The 24623-nt window shown below is 38.9% G+C and overlaps 1 protein-coding gene across 1 annotated transcript; it reads left to right on the top strand.

The window, feature by feature from the left end:
- Positions 1–260: 260 nt before the first annotated feature.
- Positions 261–23514, top strand: LOC106057041 (endoglucanase 4-like). Its single transcript, XM_013214069.2, has 17 exons — positions 261–390; positions 1133–1313; positions 2292–2412; positions 4281–4367; positions 4824–4865; positions 5124–5281; positions 5688–5794; positions 7385–7479; positions 10130–10300; positions 10418–10602; positions 18907–19066; positions 19824–19935; positions 20353–20503; positions 20957–21101; positions 22355–22520; positions 22661–22851; positions 23265–23514. The coding sequence occupies exons 1-17, from the start codon at positions 383–385 to the stop codon at positions 23366–23368; spliced, it is 2184 nt and encodes a 727-aa protein (XP_013069523.2). The 5' UTR covers positions 261–382; the 3' UTR covers positions 23369–23514.
- The last annotated feature ends 1109 nt before the right edge of the window (positions 23515–24623 follow it).

The raw sequence follows: 24623 nt of genomic DNA, 5'->3' as shown, positions 1-24623 counted from the left end.
TCTCTCTCTCTCTCTCTCTCTCTCTCGCTTACTCTCTCTCTCTCTCTCTCTCTACCTCTCCCACACGCAATATAGAAACGTATTTGAGTCCTAAAAATAAATGTCCACATCCTGAACACATACACAATTAATAAATAAATGAGAAAATAAATAAAATTGCGATCAACAAATAAAAAAAAACTACAAACGACGAATTTGGAGTAAACATTGCACTACATGAAACTGTCTTATCTTAAGACTTTAAAAAACGAACCAATTCAAAACGACCATCTTGACTTTAGTAATGCCAGGTTCGCGTGTAGGCTGAAAGATAAGTCCATAAAATATAAATACTGCTCAAGATTCCGTTCAAAGTAAACTAGGTCTTCAGCAGCGTTGACTAATGATGAGGTAATTAGATTGTATTGTTTTTACTCCTGGGTACACCTGCTTAGATATTTTCTGTATATGTAGTCGATATCTATAAAGAACAGCATCTAGGACACGTTGAATTGAACGATGATTTTAAGTCAAAGTCATTCAAAGCCCAAACGCTGGTCGGATTACCTAGGGCTGTAGTTCGGGATTGATTCAAATTGTCAAGGCCGCAACATCAAACGTAACGTATTGAGGTCTCGCAATTCAAGACATCTTCAAAATGAGTGCAACTAACATGACTTACCAGTTGTGTAAAACGAGTACAACTAACATGACTTACCAGTTGTGTAAAACGAGTACAACTAACATGACTTACCAGGTGTAAAAGCTTTCATTTTATTTTCACAAATAAGACAAACAGGTATCTTAAAATTAAAACTGAAAATAAGTTCTTTTAAAACATGTTTTTCTTGAACTATTAGGTATTTGCACTCTGTGGTGAGTCTTGTGGCTTTCATAAACCGTTATAGCCTTATAGCCAACTACCAAATAATCTTGTGTGTATTATTACGATACAATTTTTAGTTTAAGTATAGAAAATTGCATAGATTGACATTGCTTTCTAGTCTTGTCAATTAGTTAATTGGGTTTACTTTGATAGAAAATCTTTGTTGCAAAAGAAAGTTGACAACTTTTTAATATCATTGTTTGAAATGGTTCTATTTTATGATTCACATTGAGAATTAATCTCCCTTTATTTGTTTTTGTTGAAAAGGTTGCTGGGGTCGTGTGTGATACTGTTGGTGGGCCTGTGGTCAGTGCAGGCGGACATCACTGTTCCAGTCCAGAACCACTGGAATGGGGGCTTTCAAGCGGAGGTCTGCTTTGACATTACTGTAGAGCTGCATTCGTGGACGGTCACTCTGAAGTTTGACCAGCCCATCAGCAGTCTGGATGTAAGGATTAAAAGGATTATTATTAATGAGCATCCCAGTATTACTGTTAAATTAGTTACTTAGATCTATAACGTAGATTTTTAAATTATAAGCATTTTCTTGAATACAAATAGGTATTTTAGTCTATAAATGTGTCAGTGACGTATTATTTATTAAAATACGATTTAATATACATCTTTTAAGGACAACACACAATTTTTTTATTCGCTTTGGCTGTTGCTGGTAGTGTTACGAATAAGAATCACTGATAACAATTTAATGTTTAATGATCTATGATTTGGTTCTTTAGTTGATTTGTGACTTGCTTTTTAACTTGTTCTATGACTCGACCTTTTAAATTGATTGATGACTTGATCTTTGAGATGATATATAACACAGTTTTATATAAGAACTACCCTACAACATACTGTTAGATGATACATGAATGTTGAAATCTACAAAATACATTTCGATTGCTTACAATCACTGAGTGTAAATCATCGCTGAAAATATTATTTTTAATTAGCTGAAGGTTAAATTTGACTTTTTCTTTTAAGTTCTCACTAACTTGGCCATTAACTTCTTATATTGCTTCATCACATCGACATTCCAAACATCGACATTCCAAACATCGACCTCCCAAACATCGACCTCCCAAACATCGACTTTCCAAACATCGACCTTCCAAACATCGACTTTCCAAACATCGACATTCCTAAAAGAGATGGGCCAACATGTCATCTTTTATCTCAGACTTGTTCTGCTCTAATCAATAAATAAAAAGTTTGTCCAATTCCTTATGTCACTCGAACACATTTTTTTGACAAGGACAAGAAACTGACGAAGATCTTCAGCTATATTGATATATATATATATATATATATATATATATATATATATATATATATATATATATATATATATATTAAATTAAACTATGAGGTATTAATCAAAGTTTCGAAGCGAGATATTAACAAAATGGATGTAATGATGCCTCAGGTGTACACGGCGGAAATTCAAGAGACCAAAGATGGCGGCAAGACTTATGTACTCACCAATAAAAACTGGAACAAGGATGAGCATGTCGGTGACAGGCTGTGTATTCAGATGCAAGGTCACGGTGAGTATTCTCTCTCTCTCTCTCTCTCTCTAAGTCAAAAACGTGGAACTTATGTGTAACATGGTCATTTGGATGCTGTTATGTTGGTGTTCATCATTTGTACAAGCTTTTAACAACTCACTCTGTCTGTCTGTCTGGTACAAAATGTGTACACGTTATTTCTCCCACATTCATTCTCTGGTAAAGTTCAAACTCTGCACAATTATTCATTGGCGTAGACATTGGTCAATTAATTACAGGCAATTTATTATTTTGTTTGATATTAACATAGGAAATTATTCCTTCAGTATTCACATATATGGCTAAATATGTAGGGTTTTATCTGGTTAGATAATTGTACACATTATTTCTCCCACACCCATTCTCAGATCAAGAAATGAAAATGAATCAATTAAAAAATTAACCAGCTGGTTCAACATTATTTAGAGATATAGTTGTAAGAGCGGAGTTCTTCCCCTTTGATAAACTTTTTTTTTTAAGGATTAAAAAAAATATTTTGCTTGTTTATATCAGAAACATATTATGGTCCTGTGCAGGGCCGGTCTTAGGCAACTGCGACATATGCGGCCGCAGTGGGCCCCGCACTTTCGTTGGCCCCGCGCAAATTCTATGTGTAAATTATTAAATTAAACCATTTTAACTTACTATTAAAGGGTTCCTGGAATTCTGAAATTGCAAAATGTAGGCCTACGAAAAAGTAATTATTAAAATCTTCTGAAAAAGCATGCAAATCTCCTTAAAAACAAAAAAAAATTGTCATTTCGGAGTGTCTTTCGATATGGAAAACGCCAATGCTACTCGCGATTAAAAAAAATGGCATTGTCAGCTTTCTTTAATAGTCACTGGCAATCACATATAGATCTAAATCTATTTCGACTTCTTAAAAAAACAAAAAGCGATATTTTGCGAGTTGATAGTAAATCTAAAAGGCAGATCTGAATGTTTATCGGCTTTTTGTTTGAAGAAAACTCCTATCTACTGTAGATGGCTCGTAAAGCTAATTATTTGACCGTGATTTTGTACTTAGTAAAGTATGAATAAAATGCGAAGACACATTTAACAAAATTTTAACTTTCACTTATTATCCTTATCCCTACCCAGACTGGGCCCCGCGCGATCCGTTTCGCATAGGGCCCCGCAATCTGTAGGACCGGCCCTGGTCCTGTGTCTAGCTTTACAATGTCATCAATCTACTCTCTCCCCCCCCCTTCCCCCCCAAGCGTAACAAAACGAAGAAGGTGTAAATACGAATGTTGTTTACAATTGTGAAGCAGTTTTTTTTTTTATTTGTTTTCAAGGGGATTTAAATTAACTCGAACGGGAAAAGGGGGGTGGGAGGAGTTAGTGGCAAGAGAAATGCAGGCGTGGAGGGGAAAATGTATAAAAAAAAACAACTACTGTCCCTAAGTAAAATCTTGTATTTATAAATGATGCAAATACTCTTAACCACATTTACATCAAGAAATACTGTATTGGACAAATATCAATTGCCTTCAAAACACACCCGACAATAGATCATCTACTATAGATTTTATGACCAGACCTTTTTTCGGAAGAACAACGTAGGCGCTAATCCTTTACTTTTACAAATGTTTTACTTTTATTTCATGTACGGGCAAGGCTCACATTATTATTTTATTATTACTGCTAATAGAGGCATCAATACATTATTATTTTCTTCGGCAGTAGTATCGATCCTGTTTTTTTTACTACCACTTAACGATTTTTAAAAATATTTCAGTCAGTAGTGTTTTATCTATGTGTTACTATTTCAGGGTATGATAGCTCGATACTAAAGTATTTCAAATAATAGCACCTAAGATAATATATTTATTCAGTTAATAATAAGTATTTCATTATCATTTTAGGAACTGGTGATATCAACCCAACCATAACAGCTTCTCTAAGTGGTCAACCTGGAGGTGGTGTAGTGGTCACTACCACCGTCAAGACAGGTCAGTACTTGATACAATGATATAAGAAACTGTTAGGGTACTGTTGTTGAAAAGACCCATCGGTAAGGAGCATCAGGCTCAATCAAGACCGAAAGAAAATAAATTAAATAAAAGAGACACCAGTGAGCTACCTTTGGTCACAAAGTTCATATCAGTTGGCAGGGATGCAAGTTTCATAACAGATCACTTCCATAGCCACCATGTTGTATGTTAGGAGTTATCTTCTCATGAACATTCGTATATTGTGTCAATCGTTTACTTATGTAAAGACTTCTATCGGAAGGTTATTAGAGCCAGGTGCAGAGTCTGGGTTGGCGAGGCAAAATATGTAGGTCAGATTGGTTTCTGTAGACGAAATGCTGAATCCCTACTTTATCTTCAGACTTGAAGACAAGTTATATCTAATGTACGTGCGTTCCTATTTTGTAAACCAAAATTGACTTCTTTCTTTCACAGCTCCCCCTGGTCAAACTTTGCCAACCACCACTCCACGCCCATGTAAGTGTAACATACTACATTTCACTAGAGATACATTTTTATTGATTTATCACTCTTATTTCTTCTCTCTCTCTCTCTCTCTCTCTCTCTCAATATACTATAATTTTTTGTAATGAGTTGCTACGAAGTGTGTTCTCACTGAACGTTGAACAGTCACTGAAACAAAAAATTGATTCTTCTATATGAATGTAATATCAACCTTAAATGTAAACTAATTATTCATTGGCCAACTGTGTCAATCTCTGAACTCTGTTTCAGTTGTGCTGCCCTCTGGTGACGGCGAGAAGGCCACACTCACGGTAAACATCAACAATCCGGACAACTTCCAGGGATACTTTGACTTCACCGTCCCGGAAAACATCTTCGGTTGGATCATCAATGTCACCTTCAACAAACCCGTCAAGCAGATGATGAATGTAAGTGAATACATTCTAATATGTAATGGAATACATTTATGTCAGCGAATAAACAGTTTATGTTAGTGAATAGAACATTAAATATAAATGAATACATTATAATATTTAGGCCTATATGTTATAATGTATTAGCCAGTCTTGGTGGCTGAGCGGTAAAGCGCTTGGCTTCGGTTCGGGGGTTTGGATTCGAAGACTGGGATTTTTAATTTCAGGATTTTTGGGCGCCTCTGAGTCCATCCAGCTCTAATGGGTACCCAACACCAATTGGGGACAAGTAAAGGTTGTTGGTCGTTGTGCTGGCCACATGACACTCATTAACTGTGGTCCACAGAATTTTTTTTCTGGATTATACAATAAAAACAGGATCTGTTTGAAGTCGGTGAAGTCTTGTCTCATTCTGTTTCAGTTTGAAGTCGGTGACGTCTTGTCTCATTCTGCTGACAACCTAAACTGGGTTGTGGTCAATCGTCCAGAACACGTCGCCTACCCTGCCGGAAGTAAGCTTCACCTCAAGTAAGTTTCTACTTTCTGTATTTGTGCGAGTTTCCATTTGCTTTTCCATTCTGGGAAAATTTCTGAATTTGTCTTTTTATGTACTCAAAAAGCATGTTAGGAAGAAAATAAACAACAAGGGGCGAGAGTCTTTGTATATGTTCCCCCACCCTCCACACACACAACCTTGATAATCCATTTATCCATTGATCTTAGGTTTATATAGTTATTACCAAAGACAGTGAAGGACATAGCAGGATGCATGAAAATATTTTCCAAATTGAACAGAGTGACACCAGATTGTCTGTGGAACTAGGCTACAAATTGCTGACTAGATCCTAGAAAACAATTTGTTCTTTCGATCAGGAAGCTGGGAATGGATTGCAAGAGGAAAGTTTATTGTAAGAGCACCATTTGGGTTAAAATCAGGCAGTCCTGAAAACATGTAGACAGCAAGCTTGACTATTGGTCTGAATCAACACAGGGAAACAAAGTCAATGAATGGAATCAGAAAAAACTTTGATTGAGCTTAGAAACAGCAGAGGTAGCTCAAGGCTCTATAAACCACATACGACACCATGACGTCTAAATGCGGTCCTTATATAACCTCATTGACGTTAGAGATTGAGACAATATTAAGAGAAATGTCACTTTTTATCATGATGCAAAATATGAATAAACATAACTCAAACAAGGTTACAAAGACAGTTTGTGTGGAAACACAAACTCAAAATCGGCCCGCGAAGTGGTCAGCCAGGCAGGTAAATTGGCAGGTTTCAACATTTTCAGAAAGGACATCAGAATAACAAAGGACGGAGAAAAAGGTTAACAGATCTCGTGTGGTTCCCCAGCGATCTAGCAGACCAATGGATAGGTGAAAGTGAATGTGATGTTACATGTGAACATGGCCTAACTGATGTCTTATAACTAATATATAATTGATCTAATTGTTTTGTATAGGGTCAATCTCTTATTCAAATCCTCAAGTAAAAAACCTTTCGGTAAAAAAAAAAAAAAAAAATTCCCTTTGGCTGAGTGTTCCATGGTGCTACAGAGCGCTACAGTTCATGCGATAATATGAAAAACTAATTATTTAAATTATGTCCAACTTAACGTAGTTAACATTTTTTGTGTAGTAGTTAGTATGACAGAACTTACTTAATTTAGCAATACAAATGTAAAAAAAAAGAATTTTTTTTTGAAAAAAAATCTAAAACCGTTTGCATAAATGTGTTAAATGTTTATATATAGTCATCAATCATGCATACATGTCATGTACTTATGTTTATATGTAGTCATCAATCATGCATACATGTCATGTACTTATGTTTATATGTTGTCATCAATCATGCATACATGTCATGTACTTATGTTTATATGTAGCCATCAATCATGCATACGCCATCTACTAATATGATGGTCTAATATCTTTGGTTTTACATAGGCTCACACATTCAGACGATCAGCACTCTATGAATCATTCACCTTAGTACAGACTTAATACTTTACTCTTTGTTTCAGTCTGTTACTTACTTGTACTATAAAACAAACCAGCAACAACAATCTACTAGTATTTCCATTTAATGTACTTTGATTTTTTTCGCACATCAGGTTTGATGCCCAGTATGGCGGAGGGGGCATCGCTGGCTCAGCTGTCTTGATTAACATGGGTAAAGACACACTCCATGTGACACCCGTCCCAAACAGTGAGTATTTATTGTTATTAAGTATTCCGTAACCAGGTCTGAGAACTTACTTAATCCAGTGAACTCCCAGGGAACCACAGGGCAGCAACCACACCCCTCCATTGAGCTCGGCTCTGAGCAGCTTTCTTCATCTACTCCCATGTTATCCCTATGTCCTATGTCTTGCTGATGACTGACCTCTTCCAGATTTGCTTGGCCCTGCCAACTTTCCTCTTTCCTTGCGGATTCCAATCAATTGCCAGCCTTGCAGATGGAAAATTAGTCATAGATGATATATATCATATATAATAGTTGATGAAAAGTAAAAAAGAAAGACCTTGTGATCTATGGGGCAGATAATGTAAAGCTGTTGTGAAGACCAACGGCTACCCAAGGTGTCTAGCACAACCAGTAGCGTAGCAAGGTACCCGTGGGCCCGGGTTCAAGAATATATTGGTGGGCCCCCCTACCCCAATAAGACGAGTGTAATGTGTGACAAAACAATTGAGTAATCTGAATGCATCGGTACATTTACCAAAAAGACATTCCAATGCAATTAGAGTAGCTTTTAATAATCTTATTACATTTGAAGCAGAACTTCAACACGAATTAAAAGTCAATGTTTGTAAAAATTTTTTTTAACATAATCAAACGAGTTAAGGGAGTTTCAAATATATAAAGAATTGTTTTATGAGTTCTAGTTTCCATTCGACACATTGACATTCCTGAAACACTTCTAGGTGTCAAACTTAGAAACATTGATACAAGCTAGTATCTAATTCTACGTCTATTATTTAACAGTAAATAGTTGGAATATTAATTTACTAACATTATTCTGGCCTTGTATGTAGCAAAGTAAGAAACCAATGCATTTATTTCTAATTGCGCGAGCGGCTTGTTTTGATGAAACAATGCCCGCAGGTTATTCTAGTCTCCAGTCCTATTGGAAGCACCATCATTGCTTTAGCCTCGCAGTTTATTTAAGGATAGATGGGGGATTTTTTAATTACTTGGAGCATTTGTTCGGCCAATTTTGCAGACGTCTTGTTCTCACCTATATGAAAACCTAGTAATGACCTAATTGCTATCTTTGGATGTTGTTCTGTCATCGAATATCACTAAACAGTATCAAAAAGAAAAATACTAATTTAATCAACTTTTATATATCTTGAGTGCAGCCGCTAATGAAAGAGACAAATGGTGCTGAATGGATGTCCTAAAGTAGCGGTATTTTTGCCCAACAGGCCTATAATCTTGTTTGGAATCTGTGTGGCTTTGATTTCCTGTCAAATTTCAATATTCTTAGCAATTTTCTGAGGTTTTTGTGTAAATATAAAGGTATTAACTTTATTTAAGATCTATGAACCAGGTTTCAAGCCAATACTAAGCATTGGTCAGAGAATGGAACTATTCCATGATCAATGTAGTAATCTCTCTCCTTCTTCTAGATCTTGTTATAAACCTGCTCCCTAAGTCTGTTTCCTCATTTACTGCTTTTTTTTTACGACTTTAACATGTATTGATAAATTTTCAAGTCCTAAATACAGACAAGGAAAAAGCATGGTAATTTACTTAAGGCTGCATTGTTGTAAAATAGATCTATAGATAAACTGTAATAGACAATGAAATTCTAAAATAGAATCGACACTCCTTTTATAGTTATTTAACAATTAAACAATGTTGGTAGTTAGGCCTTTAAAGTATTTGCATTATGGCTAATGAAATAATTGGAATTAATTAAAGGGAATTAATTAAAGGGAATTAATATGTGTGTGTGTGTGTGTGAAGGGTGACACCCACGCTAGTGACGCCACTGATATTATTAACTCTGTGTGTTTACCTTGCAATGTATATTTTACAATATTTTAAATACAAAATAAAATTTAACAACAATTAAGCTTTGAGAAAATTGAATAATTAACAGCTGTATCGAAATAGACTATAGACATAATTGTTGTTGTCGTCCCCTCACCCTTTTTCCATTGTTTTCTCCTGTACAACACATTCATATTTTTTTAACCAAAATCTCCCCATCCCCTCCTCTCCCCACATTCCTGTAATACTAACAATGGCTTTATAAACTTACTTGGGGGAAAAGATGGGACGATATGGAAACGATTGTCACCTTAAACGCACGCTTAGGTCTAGGTTCCCGGACATTTCATCTTTGGTCATTTCATTCCCGGTCACTTCATCTCATGTGGGCCCTAATTGGTCAAGAGTCATTGTTGTTATGGCTACAGGCTGTGGGCTCGTAATGGTCGTGGGCCCGGGTTCATTGAACCCTCTCGCGCCATGGATGCTACGCCACTGAGCACAACAGTTTTTACTTCTCCCATGTATGTCAGGAGCCTATCAGAATTGGTTGGACTCGGCGGCGTCCTAAAAATTTTGGATGTGAAAAAACTAGTCAAGTTGAAGATTTCTCTGTTCAGAAGTCAAGCGCCTTTTACTTCTGCTGAATTTGTTCAACATTTCTATAATGAAAGCATAAATAAATTAGAACTTTATCTTATCTTAAAATGTTAAGAGTGACTTTTTCTAGCTCATGAATATTTAAAAAAGCTATTAGCACATAAAAGCTTTACGAAAAAACTCACATTTAGGTAGCTCCGTGTCCCTAAAAAAAAAAGGCCCTTGTTTACCAAAGGATTCATCTCTCTTTCTTCAGCTGACAATTCTAAATACAACTACAACGATGTCCTGTACAAGTCTATTCTCTTCTATGAGGCCCAGAGGTCTGGCAAACTACCACCCAATAACCGCATACCTTGGAGAGGTGACTCAGCTCTGGGAGACAAAGGGGAAGCAGGGGAGGACCTGACAGGAGGCTGGTACGATGGTAAGTTCTATGCTGATAGTTTTAATTAAAATAATCTGCCTAGGGGGAAAAGATGAAATCTTGATTGCAGCACTCCCGATTCCTGGTTTAACTATAACATTATATTATTTCTTTCAGCCGGTGACCACGTCAAGTTCAATTTCCCCATGGCCTACTCCACTGCCATCTTGACCTGGGGCTATCTCCTCTACCGCGACGCCTACGAGGCTGCTGGACAGACCCAGTGGATGTTGGAGAGCATTAAATGGCCACTGGACTATCTCCTCAAGTGCCACGTGAAACCGAACGAGCTCTACGTTCAGGTAAGGAATCAAATCATTTGAAGCACAATAAATATTGTTACGACTTTGGAGTAGGCTAAAGATAGTTAACTCACCGATTGTCAGGTCGCCGATATCCTTCTGGTCGCCGGAGCACAATATACTACAAACAGTCAATAATCCAAGTAATCGAAATAATTCCACAGTCCTCCTAATCGAAATGTACATACAACTATTCACAAAACCGATTTAAGAAAAACAATCCTCCGTTTAAGAATCCACGATCATAACTCTAGTTACTTTTTTACCTAAACACACTCGCTCAGGTCAGTTTCGCCTCCAAACATAAACAAAATTCAAAAAGTTCTCACGTGGGGTAAAAATGGTCAGTCGGGGGGGGGGGGAGAACAAGTTTACAACACTGCCCCCTCCCTAGGTCTGTGCGTCCCGAACAGACTCTCCATCATCTCCACAATAACGGTTCAACCGATCTAGGTGCACCACTTTGCATTTGGTTCGAGGGCCCTTCTGGATCCGGTACACAACGTCGTTGATCCTTTTCACAATCCGATATGGGCCTTCCCAGTCTTTCTGTAATTTCGGCGATCTTCCCTTCTTTCTCTTGGGGTTGTATAGCCAGACAAGATCATGTTCTACAAACCCCGTAGAATTGGCCCTTCTATCGTATCTGGTCTTCATAAGGTCGCTACTGTCTTTTATCCTACTCCTTGCAACTGCATGAACCTCTTCTAGTCTCCTTCGAAGTCCTGTTACATATTCGCTTGCCGTTGTTGGTTAATCTCCTGGCTGTCCAAATAAGAGGTCCGCTGGCATCCTAAGTTCTCGACCAAACAATAATTTGGCTGGTGTGTATCCTGTAGTTGCATGCACTGCTCCTCTATAAGACAGAAGGAATAGGGAAATGTAATCATCCCAATCATTTTGCTGTTCTGCTGACATTTTAGCCAGGTGCTGGACCAGCGTACGATTGAAGCGTTCTACCATCCCATCTGATTGAGGGCGTAGTGGTGTGGTTCGCGTCTTCTCGATATTCAGGATTTTACAAATCTCCTGAAACAGATTAGATTCAAAGTTGCGTCCTTGATCTGAATGTAACTCCATTGGGACACCAAACCGACTAATCCAATGTCCTACCAAAATATCGACTATTGTTGTGGTTTCCTGGTTGGGCATCGCGAAAGCTTCTGGCCATTTACTAAAATAGTCCATTATCACGAGAATGTATTTGTTCCCTTTGTTAGTCTCAGGAAAAGGTCCAGCTACGTCCAGTGCGATTCTCTCAAATGGGACACCTACGTTGTACTGTTGCAAGGGTCCTCTAGTTCGACGTTGCGGGCCTTTAGTTGCCGTACACCGGTCACATTTCCTGCACCAATCTTCTACGTCTTCCTTGTAACGACACCAATAAAACCTTTGCCTGACTTTTTCTAACGTTTTGTTAACGCCTAAGTGACCGCCAGTGGAGCCGTTGTGCATTTCATGTAGCACTTCTGGGATTCTAATCTTTGGTAAAACTAGTTGTACTCGTGTCGAGGTCCCATCGGTGGACTCCCAAATCCGTTTTAGGACGCCGTTGTCTATCACCAGAGAGTCCCATTGTGCCCAGTAAGCCTTGGTAATCTCTCCCGTACTAGAAATTTGGTGCCAATCAGGGCGTTGTCCAACTTCCTTCCATTGCAAAATTGGGGCAATATCTTTGTCATCCTTTTGTTCTCTGCTTATCGTCTCCTCAGACCAAGATGCTGACGCACTTAGCTCCAACCGCATACAATCCAGGGCATTTGTTTTCCCTTCTACTTTTGTGCAATGCTTGCACTCCTGCTTACAAGGTCGTCGTGATAAAGCGTCAGCATTCGAATGGGCTTGTCCCTTCCTGTGTTGTGTTTCGAAATCATAAGTCTGTAACCTTTCTAACCATCTAGCTACTTGTCCTTCCGGATTCTTGAAGGAAAGTAGCCATTGGAGGGCCGCATGGTCTGTTCTCAACTTAAATCTTTGTCCATACAGATACTTGTGGAAATGTTTAATGGAGTCCACCACAGCTAGCAGCTCACGTCTAGTCACACAATAATTTCGTTCAGCTTTTGACAAACTTCTGCTAAAGTAGGCTACCACTCTCTCGCTACCATTCACTCCCTGTGATAAAACAGCACCGATCCCTGTATTGCTAGCATCCGTGTCAAGTTGAAACACATTACCTGGTAGGGGATAAGACAACATGGGCGATGAGACGAGAGCCTCTTTCAATCTCTCAAAAGCTTCTTGACAATCTGGCGTCCATTGAAATTGCGTCTTCCTCTCAGTCAATTGGTGAAGGGCTCTAGCGATAGTGGAAAAACTGGGTACAAAGCGTCTGTAATAGCTGCAAAGACCCAAGAAGCTTCTGAGCTCATGAAGATTAGTAGGTGTAGGCCAGTGCTTGACGACTTCCGTTTTTTCTGGGTCTGTGCTTACCCCATCTTTGGATACAATATGTCCCAGATATTTAACTTCCCTCTGAAAGAATGAGCACTTCTTCGGATTTAGTTTCATTCCCGCACTTCGAATACGCTGCATCACTTCCCTCAAGTTATGTATGTGTTCATCAAATGTCTTTCCGAAGACTATAATGTCATCTAGGTAGACCAGGCAAGCATTCCAATTTAAGCCCCGCAAAACTTGTTCCATCAGTCTCTCAAAAGTTGCCGGTGCATTACAGAGCCCGAAAGGCATAACCGTAAACTGCCATAGTCCGTTTCCCGTGGAGAACGCTGTTTTCTGTTTGTCATCAGGGTGTTGTGACAGGTGGGGAAATGTGACGTGTGTTTGGCACGTTTTATGTCTAGGGGATGATTATTTTTAATGCTATCACACCCCCACTTATCAGCATATGAATCGGGAGCAGACACGCAACGAGACAAGGCAATGAAGGATAGATACAAAAGTTAAAAATAAAGAATATTTCTTTACATAAATATACATATAAGATTAAAAAGGGGGAGGGTTTGCATCTATCTCTAGTATATTCTATGTTTAATCATCACTCTTGCACATAATAAGAGAGTATGTCACTTTGTCCTCTGACTTAGCTGGTTTTTCCTGTTGATGTCGCAGCTGGCTGTGTCCTGGCTTGAGGTTCTGCAGCTGGAGGTGGCGCTCTAGCGGATAGAGGGCCGCCGGCGATATAGTTCTTGTGGAGTCTCAGTCCCAAGTCCTAGTATCTGTAGTGGGCACAGTATGGCGGGTGGCCGGATACCGTGGGCACAAGGTTACTGCGGGCAGAGCTGATCTGCCGTGGGCAGTGTAGGTAACAGGATATGTCCAGTGAGTTGCAGGGGGTTGGCGTAGCTATGACGTCTCGCACAGATCTGACTCTATAGGGACGTCGCGCCTAATAGCTTGACAGGTGGGCTGGCGAATAGGCGGGCAATGCCGATAGCGCCAAGTAGTAGAGTTGAGTAGATCTCCGTAGGCGGTAGATGATGCTCAATAGGAAAGTGCAGCGCTGAATAGCACTAAGCACAAAGATAGGCCAGTAGGCAAATAGGCAATAGGTGATTCTTGATAGCAAATACAGTGCTGAATAGCACTAAGCACCTAAATAGGCCAGTAGGTGATTCTCGATGGTAACTAAATAGGCAGGTAAGTAATCCGATAAATAGGCAGACACCTGAGGGAGGCTGCGGATAAACAAAGACAAGTTAGGACATGTCTCTCATGCATCTTATCGATGCCCTCGACTGAGGTGCATTCGTCAGATTGGTAAAATTGCTTTAGAGCATAAAGGGGAGATGATGACAAATGGGATTTGGAAAATAGATGGCAGATAGTAGCAATATAGAAATGTACATAAAAGGGGAAATAATAATATACGAATGTACATGGAAGGGGAAATAATAGTCTCAAATAAACAACACAGGTGGATAGAGAAAGAAAAGGGGGGGGGTGAGTTGGGCGGTGGTCAGCGATCGAGACGCTTTGTTTGCATATGACCGTGGGTCGAGAACAATGGAGCGCACTTGAATGGAAAGGGTGTCCATTCAAGGGGCGCAACTCTCGTTAGAGTAAAATGAGTAAAGGTGAGATAATTCACTACAGGGGAGATAACTCGTATCTCTTTTCTAGACGCAGTATCAGTGCGCTAGTAAAATTATCAAGGCGGCCAACCGAGATAAAGGAAATAAAATAAGATGTACAAATATATACATGGTTGCATCAACTGTCAATCGAGCAACATAGCATTAATAGATTAATGCAATACTAAAATACATACATAGCACATGTTCATGTTTTCTACTTACGCCAGTGAGAAATACACAATGCACTAATTAAATATAAATGAACTAAGCAAAATACACATGATAAAATCCAATGGAAATAGCACAAAAGTAATTAAGATGGAACTTGTGATTAAGTTCGGCTTACCACCAGGTATTCCTCTAGGAGAAAGAATGTATGAAGTAGTCCAGACTCGATAGCTCAGCTCGTATGAGAATGAAAGAGGGTCTGGCCCGATTTAAATCTACTTATATACAGGCCTGGAGAGTGTGGGCGGACACAGGAAATGTCCTAGGCTAAGATTTATCTTACACGTGGGTGGATTTGACTCGAGGTGGGAGCCGCACCTTGGAATATCACGCGGTGTGTTGACCAGGGTCATCTCTTAGATCAAAGAGAGACGTGAAAGAAGGGGGGGGGGGAGACTTGCATTCAAACCAAGGTGGTGTCAACCGCGATCGTCCTTCAGACATCCGGCGGGAAGACAAAAGAGATTGTGTGTCTACCTTTCCCCGATCAAGGGCAGAAAAATGAAAGGACGCGCCTTAGCTATCTCCAAGGTGGTCAACTAAGTCTAGCCTGGAGAGGAAAAGGTGTGGCGGGTGAAGAATTCAGGGGTAGGATGGGGAAATAATTAAAATAAAATAAATAAATAATGAAAAATAATAATTAATGCTGTGATAATTTAGAGTGACTCTGACAGCGAGTTTTTGACTTGTCACAGGTGTAAACCTACTTGCCAGTAGCCGCTTTTGAGATCTAGGGTTGAAAATATATGAGCTCCAGAAAGAGTGTCTAATGTGTCATCGATACGCGGCAGTGGATAGCTGTCTTTTTGTGTGACGTTATTTAAAGCCCTGTAGTCAACGCAAAAACGCAGAGAGCCATCTTTTTTTTGAACCAGAACAACAGGCGAGCACCATGGGCTGTTAGACGGCTCTATAATTCCTTGTTCCTTCATTTGTTCCAACATGTGAGCGGCCTCTTGCTGCTTTGCTAATGGTAATCGCCGTGGTGTTTGCCGGATTGGTCTAGTGTTACCTGTATCTATCCTATGGGTTACCATATTAGTCCGACCACCTTCATTTTCACTGTCGGGCATGATGTCTTTAAACTCTAGCAACAATTGTTTAGCTTTATTGTACTCTTCTTCTGACAGATTCTCGCCCACATCTCCAAGCATTAGATCAACTCGAGAGTCACATAACAATGCACTAGCTACAGGGGCCACCGCACCACACGTTGCAATAAGCTCCACTGGGCAACAGGTGGCGATAACATTATTCTTTTGTAGGTTGCAAGCTTGAGTGTCAACGTTCATAACGCGAACAGGTACTCCTGTCTTCTCTGTTAACAACCAATATTCTCCCAACTGGCAACCTTCTGTATGCTTCCTTTGACTGCTCTACGAGGCTTGTGATAGACATGGGATCGTTACCTTCTATTGTTCCCCATATAATGGCTTCAGACTGTGGGGGTATGATGGTGTCTTCTGTTACCAAGACCCTCTTAATCTGTTCTTCCATGTTGTCCCCCAGCAAGGGAATTTCTAGATTCCCATATTGTACTGTGCCACCCCCGATGTTCAACGTGAATCCAAATAATTGCATAAAGTCTAGTCCCAGAATACACTCATCCATGATATGGGCGACCAAGAATTCGTGACTAAAAGGTTGGTTAGCTATCTCAAAATTTACAAAGGTTTGTCCTAAAATCGGCAACAGTTCACCACTAGCTGTTTTTAGTGAATAGCCACTTGTTTCATGAATCACGTGGTTTTCTACGAGACTAGGGTGAATTATAGATCTTGATGCTCCAGTATCTAAGAGAAATCTGCAGAAACGAACTCCTACTTTCCCTTGTACACTCAGACTTCTATTTTTACCTAACACTGCCACTGGGATGATAAGTCTAGGGCTTCCTGTGAATCTCGCTGCCTGTCTCCGCCCCACGAGACCGGCAGAATCTAGTTTTCCTGGTTCTGAGATTGGGCGGTGGCTGCTTGCTGGTTACCCAATCCATCTCTTCCTCTCAGACGGCCTGCATTTCTTCGAGTACAGTTCCTTTGAATATGGCCAGGGGCATCGCAATTCCAGCAGCGAAAGACCGACCTGTTCTGCCTGGGCATCTGCTGTGACCGCCGGTCCTCTATCGTGTCCACCACCTGTCTGATAATATGCGTGAGGTCCTCCTCCTGCACATGGAGCCCCCGACTGAAATAGGTCGTTTTCGCTGTGCCTTTAGCTGCCTCAAAAGATAAGGCGTATATCAAAGCATCGCTCGCCTCTCGTTTCCCACTCAATCGGATGGCCTTCTTCAATTCGGGGTCATGAACACCATCGATAAACGCGTCCGTGACGAGAACGTCTAAGATCTCTTGGGTCAGGGTCGGATAAGCCAAGCGTGCCAGTCGTTCGATGTCTGCCATCAACTCTTGTAGTGTCTCTCCTGGTTTTTGCTGCCGAGTCTTCAATTGCAGCCTATAAACCTCCTTCATGTGTTCGTCCCCGAATCGCAATTCCATAGTTCTAACAAGTGCCTCATAATCTTGCTGGTCGCTTACTATCTGGAGCAATTCAGTGGCCTTTCCTCGTAACGCAAGCATTAATCCAGTGGCTTTTTCTTCGTTTGTTCTTCAGTTGTTCACTTTTGCAGCCGCCTCAAATTGTCTTTTATAAACTGTCCACGAAACCGTACCATCAAAGATAGGTGGCTTGACTTTTCCAGTTGCCTCGCTTGACCCTAAATTTACTTTTGTGCCTTTAACCTTGCCCAGCTCAACTCTGACTGCCTGGACCTCGTCGCTAAGGACTTGAATCTTTTGCTCCATCTGCACTGTGAGCTCCGACTTCACTGCAGCGATTTCATCCCTTAGCTTACTTCTGAATTCCTCCATATCTGTTTTCTGGCTAGTCGCAATTGTTTGCATTGACCCTAGAAGCTCTTTTTTCATTTCACTCAATATTCCGCCGAGATCAGTCTTCACTTCGAACTCGTGAGTGTCCGGGTCGAACCCATCTTCTTTCAAGGCCTCTCTCAGACGGCTAACAAGGGCTTCTTTGTTTCCTGACGCTACGATGTCTCGCCTCTTTAGCTCCTTTCGTATTTCATTAATCTGGAGCTCGTGAAGGCGTTTAGAAGTAGACATTGTAAGTAGAGTGGGCGGGGTCCCACTTGTGACACCAGTTGTTACGACTTTGGAGTAGGCTAAAGATAGTTAACTCACCGATTGTCAGGTCGCCGATATCCTTCTGGTCGCCGGAGCACAATATACTACAAACAGTCAATAATCCAAGTAATCGAAATAATTCCACAGTCCTCCTAATCGAAATGTACATACAACTATTCACAAAACCGATTTAAGAAAAACAATCCTCCGTTTAAGAATCCACGATCATAACTCTAGTTACTTTTTTACCTAAACACACTCGCTCAGGTCAGTTTCGCCTCCAAACATAAACAAAATTCAAAAAGTTCTCACGTGGGGTAAAAATGGTCAGTCGGGGGGGGGGGGGGGGAGAACAAGTTTACAACAATATATTAGTATCTCTTATCTTATCTTATAAAATGCAGACATTACTTCAAAAGATATATGGCAGTGATTTTGCGGTTCCTTCCCTTAGATAAGCCTTTTAATAGTATTTGTTGCCCATTCATTGAAGTAGTTCTTGACTTTGTATGTGTTTGTGTAAGGTATTGAGAATGAGATCACACTATTGATGTTTAGTACTTTATTGTTCTCTTCAGTATGTTTGTCACTCAATGGGACATTCAAGCCTTATATTAAGTTTCTCTGATCTGTTCATCACAATTCTTACTAAACAACCCAGCATTGATCACGCAGTACTGACCATTCTTTAAATTTAATCAGATTCGGGTCAATATGAGAAAAATATTTCAAAGCTATTTGGGGGGAACCTGACAACTTAGTATAAGTTAGCTACTAATAGAACAAATGCATGCCTAATTCATAGATCTTGAGGCGAGTTATAAATCCAACCGTGTTATGCCCACTCTGTATTTGAATGTCAAAGCCTTAATTAAGCGTGTGTCTGTGAAACAAAACAGGTTGGGGATGGAGGTGCTGACCACAGTTACTGGGGTCCACCTGAACTCATGACAATGCCACGTCCATCCTTCAAGATCACAGCCTCTAAACCAGGAAGTGATATTGCTATGGACACCGCAGCTGCATTTGTCACTGGTTACTTTGCTTTCAAGGAAAAAGGTAAGCGTCTCTACGAACACTTATTAAAGTCTGGTAATTGGATGATAAATTTAAACCACGGAGTCACATATTATCTCTGGTGAATAATTGTTGAATCTGGCAATAGTACAGTGAAATCACCTTTAAATATTAGCAATCAATATCACGCACGCAAGGTCTTATATTAAATGGCTTAAAATCTATTTTTTATCATCTTAGTGTCTTGCTGATTCCCTTTCTAACTACAAGTATTTATATTAACATTTGTTTCATAAAATAACAATCTTTTACAAATAATACTTTGGTTGATAAGTAGAAGAAAACTGAAAGGACATTAAACTGTCATCCTAGGCAAAATATTTCATAAAGTCGTTCCCCTATAAGGCAGATCATGTAAAGGTAATCTGTTTCTGTGGCGAACGTAAAGGTCATCTGTTTCTGTGGCGAACGGTTAATGTTGGTGTCATGTGGAAAGCAAAACCACCAACCGCTTTTCTATTCCCCCAACTAATGTCAGGTACCCATTGGTGCTCGGTGGACTCAGAAGCGCCCTAAAGATCTTTATCCCAGTTTTAACCACAATTGGAACTCGGGACCCCCAGTTCAGAATCAAGCTTTACCACTCAGCCACCTCGCCTCCATTAGTCTAATGTAAATATATCAAAATTACACTTCGAAACTCAGCTAAAATTCTGATATGGTAAAAAGTTTTAAGTTTCAAGAAATAATGAATATGTCATTAACGTAGATGTACTTAACATTGTTCTATACCTCCCAGATCCTACTTATGCTAACACGCTGCTGGAACATGCTAAACAGTTGTGGGATTTCGGAATGAACCACAAAGGGAAATACAGTGAGTCTGTGGGCGCCGCCGCTGGGTTTTACCCGTAAGTTTTGTGGATTTGAATTTTTTTTTTATTTTATAGAGAGAAGAAATTTTAAATTTGTACCATTAGAAAAAAATGTAAAAGTACTAAAAATGAAACTGTCATCTTCAATACTATTAAAAAATAGAAGCTATAAATAAATAAATAAAACATACACGACTGCGAGTCGTTAGCACCACACATCTGCTAGAGATGAGTCATTTACAAAGCTTATATTAACTATGTCTGTCTGTATGTCTGATACACTAGTTTAATAGTGAAAGAGTCAAAATATCTTGCTTCTTTCACTCATACATAAAGTGGCACCCCCGACATGTGCTATCCATTGAAGCATGATACTATTTGATATAATTTGGTACTTCAGACAAAGTGTTCCCCCCCCCCCCTCAAATAACCTGATGTATGTTCACTTCACAGATCCAACAACTTCACTGATGAGCTCTGCTGGGGCTCCATTTGGCTGTATCAAGCTACTAAGGAAGCCAAATACTTGACCGAGGCTGAGAAGTACTTGGACGACTTACCAGCCTGGGGCATGTCTTGGGATGACAAGACCATCGTAAATCAAGTAAGTCTTGGGAACAGTCTAACCACAATTAATTAAATATGCTTATGAACTATTTAAAAAAATATAAATTGATATTTAAAAAGAATAAATAAGAGCTTTAGACATAAGATTTAACAAAAACAACTATTTTTTAAATATATCTCAAGTTTCTTAAATTATTAATATATAATTTACACTCCACCTAATGTCCATCCATTCTGTTTTGTTTACTGCTAAAAATGTTAAATCCTTTCAATTTAAATAATACTTACAGTCTCTGTATTTCTATTGAAAACTTAAGTTCAATTCTTTTTGTTCTCCGATCAAGTTTGTTTTCATATGATCCAGTCAAAGAAATCTTACTGCTTACATTTATGTGGGTATAGTCAATGAACGAGACCAAAGACTATGGATGCTAATTATAATGTTTAGTGCGTAGACTAACATTAAACTGAGAGTCTTGCTATTGGCCAGGTCCTGCTCTACAACATCACCAAGAAGGACAAGTACAAAGCAGCAGTGGAAGGTTCCTACAAGATGTGGTTCCCAGGTGGCTCCATTCCCTACACTCCAAAAGGTTTAGCCTACAGACTGCAGTGGGGCTCACTAAGATATGCATGTAAGCTAAATAGTACTACTTACTTTTTTTAAATCGTGAATATTTTCTTTAAAATAATACTAAGTTCATAAGTTGTATATATTTCCTCCACCACAGAGTATAAAGTTGTTCAGTTATCTACTCTTCTGGGATATTTACATTTCTTTTTCTCTTAAGAGGGGGAGGATGGCGGTCTTTGGGACACTTCTGTTGACTCCTTCATCAATTTGTTTCGTCTCTTTATTCTGATGCTTTATTCAAACGTAGTGCCTGCTGTAAAGTTTAAGTCAGTCACTTTGTTAAATGCAACACCTGGTCGTCTAAAATAAATCAACGTTGTACTAATGAAATTCGGAATTTTTTTTGTATATGTTTTGCATATATCAGACATTACAAAATTAAATGATGTATTAAAATAAAATCATATTGGCAGCTAACTAGCGGTTATGAAGATCAACATCTAGCCTTGAGCTATTTTATTGGCAACAATTTAAAGTTCATGCCATTGATTTATTGTATCTTTGTATCTTATAATCTCTTCTAGTCTTCTTATTTCCATTCGTTTCTTTAACGTTTTTCTTAGTTTTCTTATATCGCCATAATATTTCTCTATATCACTTTCTCTTCTTTACCTATTTCACTGTATTTTGTTGCTCATAGATGTAAGCCCGAACTTACAAGTCCTTTGTTAACAAAGAGTACATAAATGTTCTTAAAACCCTGGTAAATTAAGATTTTAATACTGACTACCTAATAGCTCAATAATGTCTTTGATAAAAGTGGCTTAAACAAAGGAGAAAACGAAGTGACCTGAAGGAAGAAAACGCAAAGAAAAACGTCATTTACATCTAACAATTAGGCATAGGTTTGACTTTGTGAAAAAAGACAAATATATAAATTCCAATATTGTTTAATATGACCTATATAGGCCTACAAATGGGCAGCTTGACCATAGCCTGATATAAAAAGAAGTCTAGAAATGTTCCCTTGTTGAAAGAAATGTTTTAGACAGCTTCCTTCTTTTTGATTTCTCAACCAAATGTTGAACACCTGGTATAGAATAATGTCAGCCAAACGAAATCTTTCACAGTTCAATTGACACTCCCAACTATGTAATGTTTGTTATGAATAAATAATTAGATTGACTCAAAACTTTGGATATAGTTCATTCAATTTGTGTCCAAGAAATACTTAGATTTGCCTAATACTTTGGACATAGTTCATCCAATTTGTGACCAAGAAATAATTACACTTACTTAACGTTTCGGTTACAGCTAACATGGCCTTCGCTGCCCTGCTAGCAGCTGACACTGGTCTGCATCCAGAAGAGTATCGACGATGGGCCATGTGCCAGATTCACTACGCCCTTGGTGATACGGGCTTCAGCTACGTCATAGGTTTCGGTAGCAAGTACCCATTGAGGCCTCATCACAGAGCCAGGTCAGTGGTCATTTGCTGACCTCTTATTATTTAAATAACTTAGCTTTCGATTTAGTATTTTAAATTTTAAGTTTCTGAAATCACTTGGCTCAGAATGATTCAGAATTTTATATTTTGTTTTTGTTTTGTCTTCCTTGCAGTTCATGCCCCAACCCACCCGCCAAGTGTGGCTCACAGATTATGCCCATGAAGGAGCCAAGTCCACACGTCTTGTACGGGGCTCTGGTTGGTGGCCCAGGACAGAACGATGACTACACAGATGACCGCTCCAACTATGTCAACAATGAAGTGGCCTGTGATTACAATGCCGCCTTCCAAGGAGCCGTTGCTGGTAAGCTATTATCATTACAAAAGTAATTCCAAACAAATTTTTACAAAAGTAATTCCAAACAAATTTTTACAAAAGTAATTCCAAACAAATGTTTACAAAAGTAATTCCAAACAAATGTTTACAAAAATAATTCCAAACAAATGTTTACAAAAGTAATTCCAAACAAATGTTTACAAAAGTAATTCCAAACAAATGTTTACAAAAGTAATTCCAAACAAATGTTTACAAAAGTAATTCCAAACAAATGTTTACAAAAGTAATTCCAAACAAATGTTTACAAAAGTAATTCCAAACAAATGTTTACAAAAGTAATTCCAAACAAATGTTTACAAAATGAAAGACAAGGTTGTGGGATAGCTTTAAAGAAAGATTGAAATGTATGAAATGTTAAAAGTCAATGTTTGAATCCCCAGCTCTGAAATCTCTCTACATAAGACATGAGCACCCAGAACAGAAAGGCAATGCCCAATGCCCGTTCTCGTCAGGAAGTGGAGGTCCAGGTGGAGTGGTTGGATGAGAACATCGCTGTTGGGTATTTATACCTAAAATAAAACCTAACATACACCAACCAAACGAATGACTTCTTTTGCAAGAATTGTTCTTGAACTAATTACGATTGTTTATACGGCTGTACAGTTAATAAATATTAGTTTATACAGTAAATCTGGTGTTAGTGTTGTCTGTCTGTTTTGAATGCATGTCCGTTCAGTGTAATCATTATATAAAGTTATAACCCTATATGTGGGTAAACAAGAAGAAGATTGAGCTGCTCAAGCACATTAACTCAGCTGAACTTTGACTAACTGGTTGGCAGAGCGTTGAAGAATAATAAGGGCAATCTCTCTACCTAAAATTAAAATAGTTTTAGATATGGTTTTAGATAGGTTTAATCCAACGAATGCCTTCTTGTGTATTTCCTCTCCTCTTCCTTTAGACCTACATAGAGACCATGGGCGTAGCCAGGGGGGGGGGGTTCTTGGGGTTCAAACCCCCCCCCCCCCGAAATAAAATCTGACTGATTTTTTGCTTTGATTTTGTTTATTTTAGGTGAGATTTTAATACTAAACCATCACTTGCCCTAGCACAACCAAAGGGGTTTTGAGTTTAAAAACCCCTACCAGGGGGGTTCCAGTTTAAAAACCCCTACCAGGGGGGTTCGAGTTTAAAACCCCTACCAGAGCGGTTCGAGTTTAAAAACCCCTACTAACGGTTTTGAATTTAAAACCCCCTACCAGGGGTTTTGAGTTTTAAACCCCCTACCTGGGGTTTTTGCAGTTAACTCCCCCTCTTCTATACAACAAAACAAAAAAAATGCAAACGAAAATCCCCTAATTCCAAGAGCACAGTTAAGGAAGATTTTGATTTTAAAACCCCCTCTAAAATTTACGATAAACCCCCTCTTTAATATAAAAAAAAAGCTAATTACGCACTCAAAATGTTATGAGCGTAGCTAAATGGGTTTTGACTCAGTTTTGAGCTTAAAGGTAAAAGGTTTGAAGGTAAAAAATACCTCTTTAATAATAAAAAAAAAGCAAATTATACACTAAAAATAATATGAGTGTAGTCTATGGGGTTTTGAGTTTAAACTCCCCTCCAGTGGAGTTTGAAGCTAAAAAGTACCTCTTCAATATAAATAAAAGAAAATTACTCGCTCTAAAATCTATGAGCGTAGTCAAAGAGGTTTTGAGTTTAAACCCCCGCCATCTTCAGTGTAAGAAAAAAAGCAAATTACGCACTCAAAATGCTATGAGCATAGCCGAAAGGGGTTTTGA

The sequence above is a fragment of the Biomphalaria glabrata genome, chromosome 3 (genome assembly GCF_947242115.1).
Source record: "Biomphalaria glabrata chromosome 3, xgBioGlab47.1, whole genome shotgun sequence".
Taxonomy (NCBI): domain Eukaryota; kingdom Metazoa; phylum Mollusca; class Gastropoda; family Planorbidae; genus Biomphalaria; species Biomphalaria glabrata.
This window is presented reverse-complemented; position numbering and strand designations above follow the sequence as displayed.